Source organism: Magallana gigas, chromosome 9 (genome assembly GCF_963853765.1).
Source record: "Magallana gigas chromosome 9, xbMagGiga1.1, whole genome shotgun sequence".
NCBI classification, from domain to species: domain Eukaryota; kingdom Metazoa; phylum Mollusca; class Bivalvia; order Ostreida; family Ostreidae; genus Magallana; species Magallana gigas.
Genome location: NC_088861.1, coordinates 329050 through 350720, shown reverse-complemented (window position 1 = coordinate 350720; position 21671 = coordinate 329050). Strand labels below are relative to the sequence as shown.

At 31.0% G+C, this 21671-nt stretch overlaps 1 protein-coding gene across 1 annotated transcript; it reads left to right on the top strand.

Moving 5' to 3' along the window:
- The first annotated feature begins 355 nt into the window (after positions 1–355).
- Positions 356–16412, top strand: LOC105318274 (uncharacterized). Its single transcript, XM_066071380.1, has 13 exons — positions 356–407; positions 2033–2911; positions 3013–3279; positions 3666–3809; positions 3928–3999; positions 4384–4442; positions 5012–5146; positions 11202–11931; positions 12037–12303; positions 15187–15330; positions 15463–15534; positions 15913–15971; positions 16174–16412. Exons 2-13 carry the CDS (start codon positions 2212–2214, stop codon positions 16312–16314), a joined length of 2790 nt encoding a protein of 929 aa, XP_065927452.1. The 5' UTR covers positions 356–407; positions 2033–2211; the 3' UTR covers positions 16315–16412.
- Positions 16413–21671: the final 5259 nt, after the last annotated feature.

Here is a 21671-nt window from a genome sequence, read left to right as displayed (position 1 = left end):
TTATGATGGATAGCTTACACTAAAAGTGGGTGTAAAGATTTTAATGAAACATGACTTCGGGTTTTCGGATGGTGTTTCTAACATGTTTACATCACGTGAACAATTTATTCATAGCGTCCAAAATCTCAGGAAAAACAATTGTCTTAAAATAGGTGTAAAAGCTGTTTGGAGTTTTTCATGATAAATGTCAAAGAGAAAATGTGAAAACATTTAACAGTGTAAACTGTATCTTTGTTTGTTGTACCTTGTAAACAAAATGAAATTTTATAAAAGAATAGAACGCAATTTAGTGAACATGACCTATATACGCATTTAACCACTCCCATATCTAGTGACCTAGATTACAAAGATTTATTTTTAGATATTTGTCTGTAAACAATATTTAAACGATCCACAGGAAGAGTCTGGTAGGTTTAGTTTCTGCTTAGTTAAGAACTAAGAATAAATTTTGAAATTCTAAGATAGGTTATCAACATTAAATGCAATGTTTAATACGAATCAATATATGTTTATTTGATAATATTAAAGATTAAACAAAATCATCGTAGCGCCAATATTAAGTAGCATAATTCAGTCAAAGCTATATCAATGCATAGTCGAAATTTAAAAATGACAAGGTATCTGATAGTTTAAATTGATATGACGACGAGACCTGCATGGTGACAATTTGACTTTACACTGACACTCAATGTATTCTGCACATAGACCAATTATATATAACTATTCCAACAAAAACAATATAAATATATTCAAAACGAAATCACCTGTACCTCTTCATGAATTATTCAATTTTTGTAAAAATTTTAAAATTTTCATTATGTCTTTGCATCATTTCTTTCACCACGAGACAATCTCGTTACAATGATCGCTAGTTATATTTACAGAGTATGACTCAGTTATTGATCCTATTGTCTCGACATATGTTTATGTAAAATTGATGTATAAGCAACCAAAAGTGTGCGTTTCTCCAAGGTCGTTCCATGCTAATAATGCTTCTTAAAGTTTTACATTTAATACTGATATAATAATCTTGGACTTTCTTACAACTATCGAACTGTAAATTTAGACTACTAGAGGATTTTATTATAGCACCGAGTGTTTAGCTAAAATTGTAAACATGACACAAATGTAATGTAGATATTTACCCTTTATAACAAATAATTAATTACACAAGTGATATGCGTATGCTACATGTAAATGTTTTCACTTTGTTGAATATTAATTTATGCTCATAGTAAGAAATTACAGGTTGGGGCCGGGTGTTTTGAGTTAAAGATCAACTTGCGGATAAACATTACTATGGATAAGTTATTTAAATCTCTTACCTGTACGATCCGAATGTCTATATGAGAGAGAGAGAGAGAGAGAGAGAGAGAGAGAGAGAGAGAATCTATATAGCTACATGATATATTTAAATCCCCTATCCATCTTACAGATACTTCTTATAATACATTAATAAATTCCCGCAATTGCGTATATCTATCTTTAGTATTATTTACAATGTGTTGTGAAATACTGAAACACAAAATAACGTAAGTAAAACGCAAAATAACGTAAATAAAACGCAAAATCTTTTCTTGTATAACTTAAAAGTGAGATTGCTATGGATTAACTCGCATGTATGTATGGCAGGATCAACGTTAAATTTTTTGTAGCATAAATAATATTGAACAATTTTTTTAATTTATGAGAAAAAGTATTAAACCAGTTTGTACTTGTTTCATCGATTGTTTTCTGTCTACATTTATCTTTAAAAACTTTTGTATGCTGAATGTAAGAAAGATGTTGAGTCTTCTACAAAAAAAACCATTTGCTTTTAAAATGCATTAAAATGAGCACTTTTCATTTTTTTCATACTTTCTAAAGAACTTTTTCTTTGACATTAAAAACGTTAGGAAGGAAATTACAAGAGGTGTAGACATTCAAATTTATAATGGTTGGGATTGACTACTAAAAATCAATGAACATTTTTTTTTAAATGTCACTTTATACTTACATAGATAAATACAATTAACCAATTCGCTTTTTTCAGGTAAAAGATGGTTGCATGCAGAAGGACACTCTTCATCTGTGTTTCAAAACACAAACCGTTTCAAGTTATTGCTCTTGAGATTATGGGAGTATTAATGAAAAGAAAGAATACAATATCTTTCAAAGTCGTCTAAAATATTACAGTGGTATTCCTTGTTTGTCAAAGACTAAACAAAAACCATGTTACCTTTACCTCAGAAAGAAAATTCATTGGATTCCTACTTCAGATCTCTAGATCACAACAGGGAATCTGAGAGAAATGAGATGCGGTACGAATGGCTGCGCTTGAGATCATTTTCGACTTTTCCACTGACTTCCACTTCACACAGTCCTGTTCGGCTTGCTCGCTCTGGATTTTACTATACTGGAAGAAACCAAGAATGTGTTTGTTTTTCCTGTGGAGTGCACAACTCTGATTGGACAGGGTCCAGTGTTACAGATATACATACACGACTATGTTCAGAGTGTCGCCATTTAAACGGACATGACGTCACGAACATTCCTATTGGATCTAACAACAGCAGTCAATCCAGTCATTTGCTTTCCGAGTCTAGTAAAAGAAAGTCAAGCAATAAAAATGCAAAGCAAAGTGTATTGGAAAACAGAAACAGGGGCCAAAACACTACACACACTCAGTGTCAAGCTCCTAATCAAAACCAGAGACCATCTATTCCGCGGTCTAACCATGTGAGAGAAATGTTGGAGCCTCTTGGAATAAATTTCGACAGGCCAAAGTATCCAAGCTACTCCGTTTTGGCAACAAGAATCAGTAGCTATCAACAATGGCCTTCATGTTTGACTCAAACTCCAAGGGATCTTAGCATTGCTGGTTTCTTTTATGTTGGATATGGCGACTATGTTAGATGTTTCTTCTGCGGAGGTAGCATTCAAATTATTTAAATAATACATGTACATTGTACTTAGGACGTGTTTCATAAAAGGTTAAAGATGTTTTTCATTTGAGATTCATTTTTTATTCAGGTGGGCTGCGAAATTGGGAGCCAGGTGACGATGCATGGGTGGAACACGCCAGATGGTTTCCAAAATGTTCTTTTTTACTCCAAAATCGCGGAGTAGATTTCGTCACACTCGTACAAAGCGTCCAAAACGAACAAGTTGAGGCTACTTTGTCAGAAAATCTCCCATCATCCCTTCATATTGAGCAGCTCCCTTCTGCTATAAAAGTTCATGAAATGGGTTACTCATGGGAGACTATCAAAGCAACATATATTCAGATAAATAAGCCAGGTAGTTATCCAATCTAATAAAATCCTTGTTTGAGTTATTTAAGAGGTTTGGTTCTCTGTTTTGTGGTAGCCATTTTAGGTCTCCTCTTGTATGAAAATTATGCATCATCAATGTATATTAATTCTACTCGTAAGGTAATATTTTACAATGCCAAATGAACTATGTTGAATAAAATAATTAAGGGAAAATAACATATTTTTAGACTTTAATAAGGACTATATTTTGTGGCGGAAGGTTATTTTTTATTTTTTTTTAAGACATCCCCCCCCCCCCCAATGAAATTTTAAGATTCATATGAACATGTATCACAATATGCATCTGTAAAATATTACATTCATATACTCTGTATACTTAAAAATGCATGCTTTAATGTATTTTCATTACAGTCTCAGAAACAGTTACAGTAGAAGAACTTATAGATGCAATTCTGGCCGATAAAGTCACATCACCAAATCCGTCCGAGGGGAACAGTCAGGACATTGAGACGAACCCTCAAAGTCCATCTCCTCCAGCTGATGAAAATGAACCAAGTAAATCTCTCTCTCTCTCCTCTCTCTCTCTCTCTCTCTCTCTCTCTCTCTCTCTCTGGAACAATAATTGTAATTATTTGTAGAACAAAGGATTTATTCTGAATTCTAATCCTTTTAGGTAGAACATATACTGCCAATTCTACAGCAAATGCCGATCTGTCGAATGAGCTGAAATCACTGAGTTTAAAAGGTAATTGAAACAAACATGAACTTTTAATGCTAAAATCTTTTGACAGAGATAGTTGTGAATTAAAGATGCAGCTTAAATTGACAGTAAACGTAATACTTACATGAAAAAGGGGTAGGGATTTGATTATCATCAATTACATATCACAAGTGTGTTTCATTCATAAGAAAATATACGACGAAGCTCTGCTACTCAATCAACTTAATTAAATGTGACTGAATGGCATAGCTATGTCATCCAATTATTTGTCCAGACGTTTTGGTTATTATTCAATTGACTAAATGGCTTAGCATTATCCAGTTAAAGTTTTTTTTTTAAATAATCTATTAATTAAGAGATATAAATCCACTTTTATCATAACCATCTTAAAATTCTTTTCAATTGAAGATGAAACAGAAGTTCTATTGGATGAAAATAGACGTCTCAAAGAGCAAAGACTATGTAGGGTAATATCAGTTTTTCAGCATAGTATGCTATTTGTTTTAGATCACAGAGCCTTATCTACACAAATATTGGAATATCATGTTTACATTTGTATCAATATCATATGAAAGCAAATAAAATAAGTTAGATTGTTATACTTTCATGTTAAATACTGAAATCTGATTGGTTAAGACGCAGTTAATAATATTTACTATTACCCTCAGCGTTAGCAACGCACTTGGCAACGGGTAACATTAAAAAATGTTACATGCGCGAAAATTATGCGCGTACGGTTCGCTGTAGAATTCACGTTATTCCTATATAAAAGCAGTAAAATTTTCTTAAAAATTTAAAAAAAGACATTCAGTATAACAAAATAAATAGTGCCTGTTTGGGAGGATAACAGTTGAAATTGACACCCCTCGTAAACCATTGTCAACCTCCGCTTCGCGTCGGTTGACAATGGTTTTCTCGGGGTGTCAATTTCAACTGTTACCCTCCCAAACAGGCACTATTTATATAATAACACATCGAACAACAAGCAAAAACATTTTATTCAGTCAGGCATCGTCATTATGATACTATTTTTCAGATTTGCATGGAGGAAGATATAACTATTGCCTTTCTGCCATGTGGACACTTGTGTTGTTGTGCCCACTGCGCACCTGCGATGCGCAAATGTCCAATCTGCAGAGCATTTATCAAGGGGACAGTGAAAACCTACCCAGCCTGATTTATTTTTTCATGAATCGGTTTAATCACCGAACTTTAATACATTGACATACACAAGTATCGTTAACATTATAATGCTGGGTTTTTTAAACTCAGATGTACATATTTTGATCATAAAAATTATACCTGATTATTTTAGCAAAACAAATTTTTGGCAGTCAAATCTATTTTCTTTTATATTACTCGTTTTATTCGGTGTTATTTTTCGTGAAAACATTTCATTGTATTGATAATCATAAAGAAATATATAACATATATGCCTATAGTTTGTTTGTGGTTCTCCCGATGGTTTGATTTATGTTGATAATTTTGGTGAAAGTTTTATCTGTCTATTATAATAGTTTGTGTATTTGAAGATGTTGGATCGTATTTTTCAAACATTATAATTTAATCATATAACGGAATTTAATCATTTTTTGCTTATTATGACAGTTTCATACACACTTGGTATAAATAAATTGTCGAAACTGCGTGTGCTGTACTTATTACTTTCACTGGTATTGTTGTCTACAATTTTACATTTTTTATTTAATGCTAAAAATAGAAGGTATCCTGCAAAACGATGATGTACATCAAAGCATTTAAATTGTAGTTTGTTTGAATAAAAATTAAACAGAGTTCAATTACAGTAGTGTATTTCTTTTTCATTCTTGCCTTTATGAATACAATCACAATGCGACCTGTTGAAATTGATTAATATTGTAAAAATTTACGTGAACACAAAAAGGATAAATATTTATTAAAATAATTAAATTAATACATATCTAATTTCCAATTTGAACTCGTGAATATGGGTTCGTCACAGCCTTTGCTTTTTTATTTTAAATTGTAAATGGTTTTTCAAAAATTACAAAGCATAGCGTCGCAATCTTATTTTCTAAAAGTCCGAAAATCAAAGAAGTCTCTAAATCCTTAGGACAGTGGGACAGTCCAGCAGGCGAGAAATTCTTGTGTCAATCGTATGATTATTTTTATATCCTGCAGGGAAAGGATTATAATGTTGTTTAATATATTTTTATTGATGTTCCGTTTCTTTTTTTGGTGTTCTATTTTTTTCTAGATAATAAATATTCCCAGAGATTGCTTCTTTTAATTCAAAATACACATTAGTCTGTCACTTGTCAAAGCGAAACTTCGATGTTTTAAATAATTTAATTATTTTACCACATAAGCAAAACTAGCAAAAATTTTAACTAGAAGAAGTAATGCAAATGATTAGTTCAATTGTTTAAACATGCAAAAAATAATTGTAGATATATTTGTAATATAGTTTGAGGAGATATAATGAACTCTTTCACTGCATTTTGTATAGTTTAACTCCCTAAAGTCAATGGTCCTACTTCAGTCCTAAACAAGCTGTTTGTATCACCAGCGTTTGTTGACCAATTATGAGATCTTATGACAAGGGGATTAAGGGAGTCATGATTAAATTGATTTCTATTTAAAATTGTAACGTTTCAAATCAATATCCTTGTTAATAGTTACTTTATAACATTTCAGAGAAAAGCAGTATTTCACACAATTTCTAAACTCTTTCCTTTCTTGGTATAATTGATTTCCATCATTTCTATAATCAAGCTTGTGCGAGTAGGAATGAATATCATGCTAGAGAGCTTCTTTATTTAAATAAAATATATGAAATAATCTTTGAATTTTTTTAACGATAAGCATTATGGTTCATTTCAAATTATAACTTACATTATTCTATTTTCATTAATATTACAAGCTCTTAAGAAGTATTGAATTTCATAATCATACTAATTTCTAATTAAACATTTTGCATTAGGTATGACGTCATTCAAGAAGTTTACTTTTTAAAAAGATTAATTAGTCCAAAAATAGCGCAATTTTTGTGCGACGTAAATTGCAGGGGTTTTTTTTACTATGAGAGGCACTATCTCTCAGGTCGTCCATAGGATTTTGGATTTTTTCAGACCAAGGGCTAAAAACCTACAGCTATGCAAACCGAAGTCGGATTTAATCAAAGCTAAATGAATCCTTTCTACATCATTTGCAACAAATTTTCTTTACAAAACTTTACAAACAACATAATGCTTGCTTCCAATGAATAATAAAGTGAAGACAGTGTATCTTTATTGTAACAACATTTTCCTCCTCGCTTGCATATGTTTTTGCATACAAATTTTGTTACTTTTTTAGTTAATTAAGAATAAGTACACTTCACTACATAAACACAACTTCTTGCCTAACACTAGCACACAAACTGAAATATATTCATTGAACCCCTAGAGGTTTAGAAAAAAAAATCAACTATACAAAAAATACTGTGAATTTTCGAACCACAAGGCTAAGCAAAGGTGATTCATTTTAATCGTGTTGTATGATTACTGTACACAATACATACGTTACATATATGTGTGCAAAGCCCTTAATTGTAAAAACTCAAAGTCAACAGGTATTTACAATCTTGTCTTCTTTAGTAGTACTTTATTTCATTCACATATTTATATACAGAAAACATTATGTTTGGAACTTGATCTAGCAACTTAATCACCAGGTGAAAATATACGAAGAAATTATATATATATATATATATATATATATATATATATATATATATATATATATATATATATATATATATATATATATGAAGCGGAGTAATGCTTTTTGCTGTTAAAACTATAGAATGTTCGAGATTCACGTCATGATCTAGAACATGACTTTGCAAAACATGCAATTATTTGATAGTATTGCAGTAACTGTTCGAATATTGTGCGTATTTATACTTATTTTTTATTCATTCACACCGTGCTTGAATTGTTGTGTCAATATATGTTCATTGTGAAACTCTATAAAATATGACTATGGGTATCAAAACAAGTATGTATGATTTGACAAACGTTATTTAATATTTTTTTCTAATAGTATTCATATATGGCATGATACTTTCTTTTGACATATCTATTCCTACTAATATTCATATATGATGTTTAATCTTAAAGTTCTGTGTACTGATAAATCATTTGATTTATATTTAGTTTTTTTTTTAATTTGAAGACTTTTTTTTGGTCTAGCTAGAGGGCAAATTTTGACTGAATTTAGTCCTCAAATAACTGTATTCAATAAAACATGAGAAATGAGACATTGATGAAATATCTATAGTGAAAGATTGTGGAACGATAAATGAATCTTTATTATAATACTGGTATCAATTAAGGATTACGTTTACTCGGGGTTTAAGCTCTCAAAAATATTTGTGCAAAATTTGCAAACTCTTGAAGTCAAAAAAATGTTTTAAAACAAAAAATAAAAATGCTATAAACAAATATCAGTATTGATATCCTTGTTTTGTATATTTGAGAAAGATATGCTACACCAAAGGTAGATTGATATTTGATATACAGATGAAATTTGAGCTAATATTTTTTTCCTCTTAAAATTTAATATATCAATGTACTTGCAAAAGTTAAGTTTCTATGTGACTTTTTCGCATCATAATAAAATGAATAATTATGTACGCGTAATTGATTACGCGCCGTGAATTAATACATATAATACTTTAAAACGTACTTCGATTTAAATAAGCACAAATAAAGAGCTAGATATGTTTACAAAGCATTGAGACGCTTAAAAAATTAGGCCTATTGCTATTTACATTTATTATTTCACGTTATTTTTTCGGTAGTTAATTAATGAAAGTATTTTGATGAAAGTATGGAAATGCCAAAAAGATATCATCATACCTATTTTTCAATATGTGTAACCTATCCGAAAGACACGTCTCTTGAAACTGCGTAAATGTTTTTTCGTCCTAAGCTATTTATAGAATCGGTACTTTCCTATTTTTAAAAATAGTGTAATTCATCAGTAATAAAACAAGTATACATATGATGAAAACTATAATGCATAAAAAAAATAATTTACATTGTACTCAGTGACATAATTTACGTTATGATGTACAATTATGCGCATTTTATGCATTGTACATGATGTGAATCAGCTTTAATTTCAAAAATGCATTTGCGTAAGTGGGTCATATTCTCAACAGTGACCTGATGACAAGGAAATATTATTAGAACTTGTTTACAAACATTTTACATTCTACGGAGTAGATTGCAAAGGGTAGGTTGACTCTCTGTCTGTCTCTCTGTCTGTCTGTCTCTCTCTCTCTCTATCTATCTCTCTCTCTCTCTCTGAATATTTTCAAGCTTATATAGATATTGATTTTCTTTTTCCTCACAGAGAGAGAGAGAGAGAGAGAGAGAGAGAAAGAGAGAGAGATGTAATACATAACTATAACAGTATTCTTTCAACTCGGGAGCTGTTCGTTGCTTAAACGTTTTTGTGACAAAATTAGGCATTTGTTATCACGGGCGAAGTTTTAACCGTATACCTTATTATTAAAAATCGATTATTTTTTATAGCTTGAGTCTTAAGACTTCGAAATAGTAAAGTAAGCTTCATATATTAAGTATTTCATGCTGTTGTGATATTTTGCAAATCTATTTATTTTCCAAACGTAATCATACTTAGATAATCATGGATTTAAAATACGACACACGTATATGTATGGCACGGGAAAAATATTTTGTATTCGATCTTTTAATTCAAAATTATAAAAATATATAGATAATTTCTTTACGGAAAGTAGTATAATTTTCTTTTAAAAAAATAAATATATGTAAGTTTTTTTTCATTTGTATACAGTTATAGTATAATTATCTGTATTTTCAATAATCCTCTGCGTTTTGTCATATATACATGTATGTTTAAATTATATAAATACCCTTAGCAGACAAAATCTTTTTTTTTGCGTTATATATTGTAAAATGTGAACAATTAATAACACAATTTAAATATTATTAGCCCATTTATTTTTTTAAAAGTTAGTTATGCGTAAAAAGCTTACAAAGTAAAAACTTGCTGTTAGTCTTTAAACAACGCAACTCATCTAGAATTTTCGACAAACCTAAACAAAAAAAATGTTGTTTTTTGCGATTGGCTTTTAAAAATCACGTGCCTAGTTTTATATTTTGAAACAAGATTGTGCACCAAAATGGAAGGGGAAAATGTAGGTTTAGTTTCTCTTTTTTATCAACGTTGATAATTGATATTTCAACTTATAACAACATGATTAATCAATCCCAAAAATGCGTGCATATATTTGAGATAAGACAAAAATTTATGCCTTTGTGCAGTGCGATCCGTGCTCATTGTACAGTTGTATGCATACACAGGCGCTTGTTTCTGTAATAAAAGTTCACCATACAGTATAATAATTAATATCATTGTTATATCATTATTACTGTTTTTATTATAGTACATTATCTTATTAAATGAATAATAGCGAGCGAAGCTATTATAATTCTCTCTCTCTCTCCAAATTTTTTTTTGACGTTAGTTGATGTTAAATAGCACTAAGTTGACAATGATGCAAGGTATGTGTAATTCTTGCTGCACTCGCCTGTGTCCATGAACTCTAAACATGACTTCGTCTTCATCACAGTCAAATGCTTTGATCCTGGATTTTTAAAAAAAAATTTAAGTGGGTAAAAAGCATGAGTCATATTTTAAACAGTTATTTAGTAGTGCTTGGAAAAATTCAAATTTTATTTGTTTTTAAATACTAAAGTTAACCACATTTACGTATTCCTTTATACCATGGAATCATATCAAAATAAGTATATTATCACTTTACCTTGGGTAAAAAGGTGTGTGTTCACAATTGAGAATGAAGTAAACAAACGCAAGTCCTTAGGGTGGTAAAAAAAATTGGACTAATATTTTTTACAATGAGTTGTCAATGAGAGTGTGACAAAAGTATTTTAATACTGTTTAAATATTTAAAAAATGAATTAATAACCTTTTTTATATTTTTATAGATAGAAGATGGAAACATATCAGAAGCCCTTATCTACTTGTGTTTTCCATCACAAAATGTCCCATGTTGTTACTTTTCGGATTCTTAGAGTCTTAATGAAAAGAAAGAATACTAGAATTTGGAATACTTTTTAAAAATTACGACAGAAAGCGATCGTAAATGTAATTTTTGACCTGATTATGCTATAATCGTTTGTACTCAATAAAACGCTACAATTGTCAAAACAAACGACTTGAAAATGCACCCTTTATCGAGACACGAAAATTCATTGGACTCTTACTTTAGTGCTTCGGTGAACGGTGAATCTGATAGAGATGAAATGCGGCATGAATGGCTGCGCTTGAGATCATTTTCGACTTTTCCACTGACTTCCACTTCACACAGTCCGGTTCGGCTTGCTCGCTCTGGATTTTACTACACTGGAAGAAACCAAGAATGTGTTTGTTTTTCATGTGGAGTGCATAACTCTGATTGGACAGGGTCCAGTGTTACAGATATACATACACAACTGTGTTCAGAGTGTCGTCATTTAAATGGACATGACGTCACGAACATTCCTATTGGATCTAACAACAGCAGTCAATCCAGTCATTTGCTTTCCGAGTCTAGTAAAAGAAAGGCAAGCAATAAAAATGCAGAGCAAAGAGTATTGGAAAACGGAAACAGGAGCCAAAACACTACACACACTCAGTGTCAAGCTCCTAATCAAAACCAGAGACCATCTATTCCGCGGTCTAACCATGTGAGAGAAATGTTGGAGCCTCTTGGAATAAATTTCGACAGGCCAAAGTATCCAAGCTATTCCGTTTTGGCAACAAGAATCAGTAGCTATCAACAATGGCCTTCATATTTGACTCAAACTCCAAAGGATCTTAGCATTGCTGGTTTCTTTTATTTTGGATATGGCGACTATGTTAGATGTTTCTTCTGCGGAGGTAGTTTTCAAATTATTTAAATAATTATATACATGTACAATGTATTTAGGACGTATTTCATCAAAGGTTAAAGATGTTTGTCATTTGAGATTCATTTTTATTCAGGTGGGCTGCGAAATTGGGAGCCAGGTGACGATGCATGGGTGGAACACGCCAGATGGTTTCCAAAATGTTCTTTTTTGCTCCAGAATCGCGGAGTAGATTTCGTCACACTCGTACAAAGCGTCCAAAACGAACAAGCAGAGGCTACTTTGTCAGAAAATCTCCCATCATCCCTTGATATTGATCAGCTTCCTGCTGCTGTAAAGGTTCATGAAATGGGTTACTCATGGGAGACTATCAAAGCAACATATATTCAGCTAAATAAGCCAGGTAGTTATCCAATGTTTTGGGGTAACCATTTTGGGTCTCCTCTAGTATGAAAATTATGCATCATATGTTACTACTACTTGTAAATTCATATTATACAATGCAAAATGAACTATTTTGAATAAAATAGGTAAGGAAAAATAACATATTTATAGACTTTAATAAGGGACTATATTTTGTGGCGGAAGGTTATTATTTATTTTATTTAACACATTGCCCTCCCCCCTCCTAAAACAAGGAAATTTAAAGATTCATATTTTTTTTTAACAATATTTTATTATGTAAAAAATATTACATAATAGGATTGGGCAACAGGCAATCTGCCTATTTGAGCCCTCTCATTTAACAGTCAATTTGACAAACATTGATGGTACAATGTAACAATAGAATATAGTTGAGAAAAAAAAAGGAAAAAAAAGTGGAATTAAGATGCTTGGTACCGGGTATTATTTATGGTAATATAGTTGTAGAAAGCTAGCAGTTCAGCTGTTTGAATGACACTGTTAATAATGCATTAAAACTTAAATCTTTTGGTAGCTAATACATAATCATGTACAATCTTAAATATAGCAACATTTTTGTTATAAGGCAAACTACTGTCCCCATATTATAACAATAAGTCCAGAGAGATGGGGATATCCAAATGTAAATTACATATTGACTGTATAAAAGCTTGCCTCTTTTCATCATAATGTGGACAGACAAAAAAAATAATGATAAGTATTTTCAAATACATAACCACACATATCACAAATAGAGTTTTTACATAAAAAATGATTAAATAGGTCAGCATTTAAATTGCTTGCATTATTTCTTATCTGACAATGTATAATATTTGGTTTTCTGTTTCCAAAGTCGTAAAGTTTTTTTGGCTTTCTAAAGAATGTTTTTTATGGCTTTTTTGAATGAAGACTCAGTTGGTAAAATTCTAATGTGAAGAGGTAATTCATTCCATAATTTTATGGATGAAGGTAGAAAACTGTTCATAAAGACAGTTGTTTTTATCTGGGGTATAACAAATTTAAAATCATCTTGGTGTCTTAGTGAGTAGTTATTTTGCGGTGTACATGGCATAAGTAAATGCAGTAGATATTTGGGGGCAAGACCACGGACCATTTTATAAAATAATGTGAGTTTATGAACCTCTCTTCTATCTGATAGTAGATCAACACCCAATTCATCATATAGAGCTGACCTGGATGAGTTACTTCTAACACCTGATATATCCTTGCAGCAGTTACTTGAATATCTTCTAGAAGTTTAACTTCTCTATCTGAACAATTATCCCAAAGTCTATCAGCATATTCTAAAACTGGTCTTATAAATGAAAAATATTTTTTTAGAGAGCATCTAAATAGCTTATATTTAACAAGTTTCAATAGGTTTAACCTTATACAAGCTTTTTCATGAATAGAATTAATATGTTGTTTCCAACCTCCATCATATTGGAGATTTACACCAAGATGGATGTGACTATCAACTTTTTGTATAAATGGACCATGGACACCAAACTGCACAGGGGGACGAGATATATTTTTTCTACTAAAATCAAGGTTTTTGGTTTTACTGGGATTAAAATCAACTGCCCATATGTCAGACCATTTACATATTTTGTCAAGATCAGAAACAAGTGAATTTGTTACAGCCTGTGTGTCATTGTCAACAATAACATATATAGAAGTGTCATCAGCAAAAAGACGAAGATTGTTTGATATATCATGAGACATGTCATTAATATATAATAAAAATAAAAATGGACCAAAAACATCTGAGGTAGTATGTCTGAGTGATGAGGAAAAACCATCCAAAAAGACTTTTTGCTTCCTTTCTACTAAATAGTTCTCAACCCAGTCAGTAATTTGATTGCAAATGCCATATAGTTTTAGTTTATGTTATACACCTTTGTGCCATACCCTGTCAAAGGCTTTACTGATATCGCAAAAAACAAATCTCACATCTTTACCTTTATCAAGACTGGATATGATAGTATTATAAATTTCAACAAATTGGTAAGTTGTAGAATCTCCAGGTTGAAACCCAGACTGGTATTTGTAAATAATTTTATTTTCAAAGAGATAGTTGTGAATATTTTTAAAGATACTTTTTTCAAGGATCTTGCACAGTATTGAAGTAATAGATATGGGTCTGTAATTATTCACTTCTTGCGCACAACCCTTATTTTTGTATACCGGTGTTATATGGGAAATTTTCCACATGCTAGGGAGTTTACCCAAGCATAGGGAAAGATTAAATAGTTTTGTAAGGGGTTTAACAATAGATAAAGATATATTTTTTATGATAAGGGGTGATATACCATCTGGACCCCAGGGTTTGTGTACATTTAAAATATGAATTTGATCCAATACCTCTTGGTCAGAGATTATAAAATTGTTCATATGGTTCGGCGGCCCAGGTCCATGTAACGGAGGGTCAGGGAGCTGAGGCTCTACAGGCAAGGATGATATTTTAGCAAAATACTTGTTAAATTAATTAGTTTTGTCAACTGGATGAAACAGAGTTTGACCAGATGCTTTAAGGGGGGGGGGGGGGGGGGGGTTAGTGGTTTATGGCTATTATTTAGTTTAGTCAAAGATTTAATAGTCCTCCACCATTTGCCAGGGGGGATTGTTTTATCAATCTGTGCTGTAAGTTTTTTGTTGTAATTATCTCTAGAATGCCTAATTTCATCTATGACTCTATTTCTTAGGTATCTATAATTTCCCTTGTGAACAGGATTTTGAGTTTTATCAGCTTTGTGATGCATACGATTTCTTGGATTCATATTAACATGTATCTCAATGTGTATCTGTAAGATGTTATATTCATATATATTGTGTCATTAAAATGAATGCATTAATGTATTTTCAATGCATTTTGTCATTTAAGTCTCAGAAACAGTTACAGTAGAAGAGGTAATAGATGAAATTCTGGCCGATAAAGTCACAGCACCAAATCCGTCCGAGGGGAACAGTCAGAACATTGAGACGAACCCTCAAAGTCCATCTCTTCCAGCAGATGAAGAGGAACCAGGTAAATCTCTCTCTCTCTCTCTCTCTCTCTCTCTCTCTCCTCTCTCTCTCTCTCTCTCTCTCTCTCTAGAACAGTTAAAAATTGTTAACATTTGTAGAACAAAGGATTTATTCTGAATTCTCATCCTTTTAGGTAGAACATATACTGCTAATTCTACAGCAAATGCCGATCTGTCGAATGAGCTGAAATCACTTAGTTTAAAAGGTAATTGAAACAAACATGAACTTTTAATGCTATAATATTTTGACGGAGATAATTGTGAATTACAGATACAGCTTAAATTGACAGTAAACGTAATACTTACATGAAAAAGGGGGAGGGCTTTGATTATCATCAATTACATATGACTGTGTGTGTCATTCATAAGAAATTATACGACGAAGCTCTGCTACTCAATCAACTTAACTATATGTGACTGAATTGCATTGCTATGTCATCCAATTACTTGTCCAGACGTTTTGGTTACTATTCAATTGACTGAATGGCTTAGCATTATCCAGTTTAAGTTTTAAAAAAATAATATATTATAAGAAATTAATCCACTTTTATCTTAACCATCTTAAAGATACTTTTTAATTGAAGATGAAACAGAAGTTCTATTGGATGAAAATAGACGTCTCAAAGAGCAAAGACTATGTAGGGTAATATCAATTTTTCAGCATAGTATGTTATTTGTTTTAGATCACAGAGCCTTATCTATATGAAATATTGGAATATCATGTTTACTTTTGAATCAATATCATATGAAAGCAATTAAAATAAGTTAGAATGGCACATTGATACGAACAACAAGCAAATACATTTGTTCAGTCAGGCATCGTCATTATGATACCATTATTTCAGATTTGCATGGAGGAAGATATAACTATTGCCTTTCTGCCATGTGGACACTTGTGTTGTTGTGCCCACTGCGCACCTGCGATGCGCAAATGTCCAATCTGCAGAGCATTTATCAAGGGGACAGTGAAAACCTACCCAGCTTGATTTATTTTTTCATGAATCGGTTTAATCACCGAACTTTTAATACATTGACATACACACGTTTCGTTAACATAATAATGCTGGGTTTTTTAAACTCATGTGTACATATTTTGATCATAAAAACTATATCTGATTGTTTTAGCAAAACAAATTTTTGGCAGTAAAATATATTTTCTTTTATATTACTCGTGATATTCGGTGTTTTTTTACGTGAAAACTTTTCATTATATTGATAATCATAAAAAATATCTATAACATATATACCTATAGTTTGTTTGTGGTTCTCCCGATGGTTTGATTTATGTTAATAATTTTGGTGAAAGTTGTATCTATCAATTATAATAGTTTGTGTATTTGAAGATGTTGGATCGTATTTTTCAAACATTATAATTTAATCATATAACAAAATTTAATCATTTTGCAAATCCGTGTATTCATTATGACAGTTTCATAATTCAATGGGGGGTAGACACACTTGGTATATATTAATTGTCGAAAATGCGTGTGCTGTGCTTTTAACTTTAACTGGTATTGTTGTCTGCAATTTTATATTTTTTATTTAATGCCAAAAATAGAAGGTAGCCAGCCAAACGATGATATACATCAAAGCATTTATACTGTAATTTGTTTGAATAAAAATTAGACAGAGTTCAATTACAGTATTGTATTTCTTTTTCATTCTTGCCTTTATGAATACAATCACAATGCGACCTGATGAAATTGATTAATATTGTAAACATTTACGTGAACACAAAAAAGATAAATATTTATTTAGATAATTAAATTAATAAACAACTAATTGCCAATTTGAACTCGTGAATATTGGTTCGCCACAGCCTTTGCTTTTTGTAAATGGTTTTTCAAAAATTAAAGTACATAGCACAGCGTCGCAATTTTAATGTCCCTTAGGGAAAGGATTATTATATTGTTTAATATGTTTTAATTCTTGTTTTGTTTTTTTTTCTGGTGTTCTTTTTTTTTTCTAGATAATAAATATTCCCAGAGCTTGCTTCTTTTAATTCCAAATACACATTAGTCTGTCACTTGTCAAAGCGAAACTTCGATGTTTTAAATAATTGAATTATTTTACCACATAAGCAAAACTATCAAAAATTTTAACGAGAATAAGTAATGCAAATTTTTAGTTCAAATGTTTAAACATGCAAAAAATCCTTCTTATACTAAACTTTTTAAATCCTAAACAAGCTGTTTGTTTCATCACCGTTTGTTGACCAATTATGAGATCTTATGACAAGGGGATAAAGGGAGTCATGATTAAATTGATTTCTATTTAAAATTGTAACGTTTCAAGGCAATATCCTTGTCAATAGTTACTTTATCACATTTCAGAGAAAAGCAGTAATTTTACACAATTTCTAAACTCTTTCCTTTCTTGGTAAAATTGATTTCCATCATTTTTTTTTAATCAAGCTTGTGCGAGTAGGAATGAATACCATGCTGTAGAGCTTCTATATTTGAATAAGATATATGAAATAATCTTTGAATTTTTTTAACGATTAGCATTATGGTTCACTTCAAATTATAACTTACATTATTCTATTTTCATTAATATTACAAGCTCTTTAGAAGTATTGAATTTCATAATCATACCAATTTCGAATTAAACATTTTGCATTAGGTCATTCAAGAACTAGCGCAATTTTTGTGCAACGTAAATTGCAGGGTTTTTTTTACTATGAGAGGCACTATCTCTCAGGTCGTCCATAGGATTTTGGGATTTTTTCAGACCAAGGGCTACAAACCTGCAGCTATGCAAAACTAAGTCGGATTTAATCAAAGCTAAATGAATAATGTTATATCACTTGCAACAAATTTTCTTTACAAAACTTTACAAACAACATAATGCTTGCTTCCACTGAATAATAAAGTGCAAACAGTGTATCTTTATTGTAACAAAGGTTTCCCCTCGCTTGCTTATGTTTCTGCATACAAATGTTGTTACGTTCTTAGTTAATTAATAATAACGTTTTCACCACATGAAAACAATTCCTAGCCTAACGCCAGCACACAAACTGAAATATCTTCATTGAACTCAAAGAGGTTTAGAAAAAAATCAACTATTATATACAAAAAATACTGGGAATTTTCGAACCACAAGGCTAAGCAAAGGTGATTCATTTGAATCGTGTTGTATGATTACTGTGCACAATACATACGTTAAATATATGTGTGCAAAGCTCTTAATTGTAAAAAATCTAAGTCAACAGGTATAAAACCAAAACTTGTTTTATTGCCTTCAAGTCAAAGCTTTCAAATTACAATCTTGTCTTCTTTACCTGAAAAATGAGGGGAAAATATAATTTTAGAAATATAAATGTATTTTCATAATTAAAAAATGAACCCATCTTTAGAAATATCTCATACAACTTGCAAAATTAGGTTAAACCTGTTCTTTGCAATCTTTAAACATTGAATACAATCCACAAAGCTACTGATCTTGCCGGCATCCCTCAGGGACTTCAAAAGGTTCACAAAGAGCAAGCGAAACCAGACAGTCACATTTTCTCAGATTCTTCTCCAAGCATTCTTTGCATTGTTGTGAAGCTTATATATAAATAAAGTATTTTCAGTAAAAATATTGTCAAAGATTATTAACTAAATATGCTATTTAATTCTTATAATTAAAAAAATGCTTAAACATTTCGCAGGTAACGGGATCAAAAACTGTAGGTAATATATTCTTGCAAATCTCTTCGATTCTTGCAGAGTTTCAATAGTAGTGTTTTCGTAAACAGCGGGTGTCTCGTACAAAACATGTAAAACTTTCGGGCGATGCCTGTGTTTTTTTTTGTTTTTTGTTTTTTTAATTTCTTCTGACTTCATTTTATAACCTTATTTAATATTGGAGAAAATAAAAGACAACAGCATCAACCGATTTTGATTATGAAACGAACTCAAACCGGATGGAAGACGTTTAAGCCCTCTGACTTGAATCGACGTATAAAGTGGTTCTTTTGCAAATATCATGTTTCACAGTTCGTACGATTTGTAAACTGTGCCGTAGCGGTCTTGTGACGAAAATGTGATGTAAAACTGAAGAAAAATATTCACCAGAGTGCTACTGATGCATATGATTGCGACATTAGGTAAATACGTCTGAATGATTTTAAAAGAAAGTTCAGTAAACAAAAAAATACAATGTACTTACGTTCATGACCGGTCGGCTGCGAGTGAACCGGACTTGTATATGCAGCCAGCAGAACAACAACCAAGACGAATCTTAACTTAGCAGAGACCATATTGATAAGTTGATCACCTCACTCACAAATGAACGTTTCCGTTGTTTATATAATATATTTGCCCTCCTACATTATACGTTTATATCTCACTAATGGCCATTTATTTTTACAAAATGAAGATAACTCTAGAACGTTGTCTTCACATAAAATAATCGAAGTCAGATAAAACAAGATATGATATTAAAAACAAGTTGCAAGTAGCATCAGATATAACTTTACGTAGTGTGTTACTAGATAATATTAAACACATGTTTGTAAAAATCATGCGAAATGTTATGTTGTATATACATCTTTTTATATATTTTTTTATAATTATAATAGGCACGAACAATTACAATTTAAACATCCATCATTTGAATGGAAGCAATAAAATTAACTATATCTGTTATATTGCAAATAAGATATTCCATAAGATTTACAACAACGTTTATCATTTTAGTGGGTGTTCGTTGTATTCAAAAGCAAAAACTGATAATAAAGAACTATATATGATTAGAGTTCAATTTGGCCCCCACAAATCGCCAGTTTTTAAGTGTTTCGGGTACAATAAAATGTTAACTAATTTTTTAGAAGAGTTGATATAAAATATATTTTTCATCTATTTATTTGATTTATTTGCACTCACTGGCAGTATATGACGTCAGAAGTGACGCCATTTCTATAATTCAATCAAAATCAGCCAAAAATTGACATTGTTCTTATCTATTTCCGAATGGGAAATATAGAGCGCATGCTTGAACAAGGAAAATTTTTTTGTCACTTATCAGTCTTGGCTAGATACATCTCTGATTAAAATATTTTATTTGTTCAAGAATGCGCTCTATGTTTTCGGAAGGAAAAACTGCTTGAAAACAAGCTGTTTTACGCTAAAAATGCAAAAATGGCGGGAAAAGGTTGTCTTTACAATGTCATATTTCTTAATTGTGGGCACTTGAACCAAAATGAATATTATGTAAACACATCACATACATATCTGTACTAAGAAAACAAAGAATGATAGTAAAATGATGTTCATTTTAGGGGGTCATTTTAGGCCCTTATCATATATAGTCCTTTGCAAAACAAACATTTTAATTCAATAGTTTTGTTCCAGTACTTGTAAATTGATATCAACTAGTTATCCATTTATGTTAATCGATACATTTATGACTAACACACGTCTGCACCGAAATTTGTCCATTATCAATAAGATCAGATGTTAATCGAACTTCACAAAAGCAATAAAACAAGTTTACTGAGGACCGTTCATTACAGATGCACTGATTGTAAAAAAAAACAGCTCTGTTATCAATTAAACACAAGTTTGTTTATAAAATAAAACAAACTTGATAATTATTTGATTACAATTATACATATATAAAATGCACATTGTACATATGATCGGATTTTTAAAAACAATTGAAATAGAATAAATAAAATGTTTCGTGGTTTTTGGTGTGTTGTTTGTATTTTCAAAAGTAGGATATGTGTACAAAATAACATGGATGGGAATTTTTAGAAGGTATTGTAGAATATTCACAGAAGAACATAACTCATACATTGTAACTCTGTTTACCTTACCATAACTTGAAAAAAGAAAATTTGGCGTTTGTTTGATAATATTTGTTTATAATCATTTATCATCTTTGATGTAGAACGTTATTGCATTTGAATACTCCGTTCAAATGTATATAAGACTTATATTACTTACAGTAATGGGAGTTATGTTCCTTAGCGTTTATAGAATATGTAATACGAGAAAATCAATCGAATAGCTTTTTAACATTAAAAGTTATCATCACGATGAGTTCATTTTTTATCTTTGATGGACAATGGATGTTTCTTTAATGAAGTGTTATTCAAGCAAGAATGTGCAAATTGGAATATTTTTCTGCATCTTTAGCTCTCCCAAACTTGTTAACTTTATATCACATTTAATACAACCAATATATTTGTTTTTAAAAAATCTTACATGTATTTGTCTTTCCTTCAATCCTTTATCCTTTATTTTTGATCTTAATTTACTCATCCTGTTTTGCTAATGTGTACGAATTTGTATTTAGGTACAAAACGGACGGACTCTAGTTAAATTAGCGATTCTAAGAATTGTATTAACAAGAA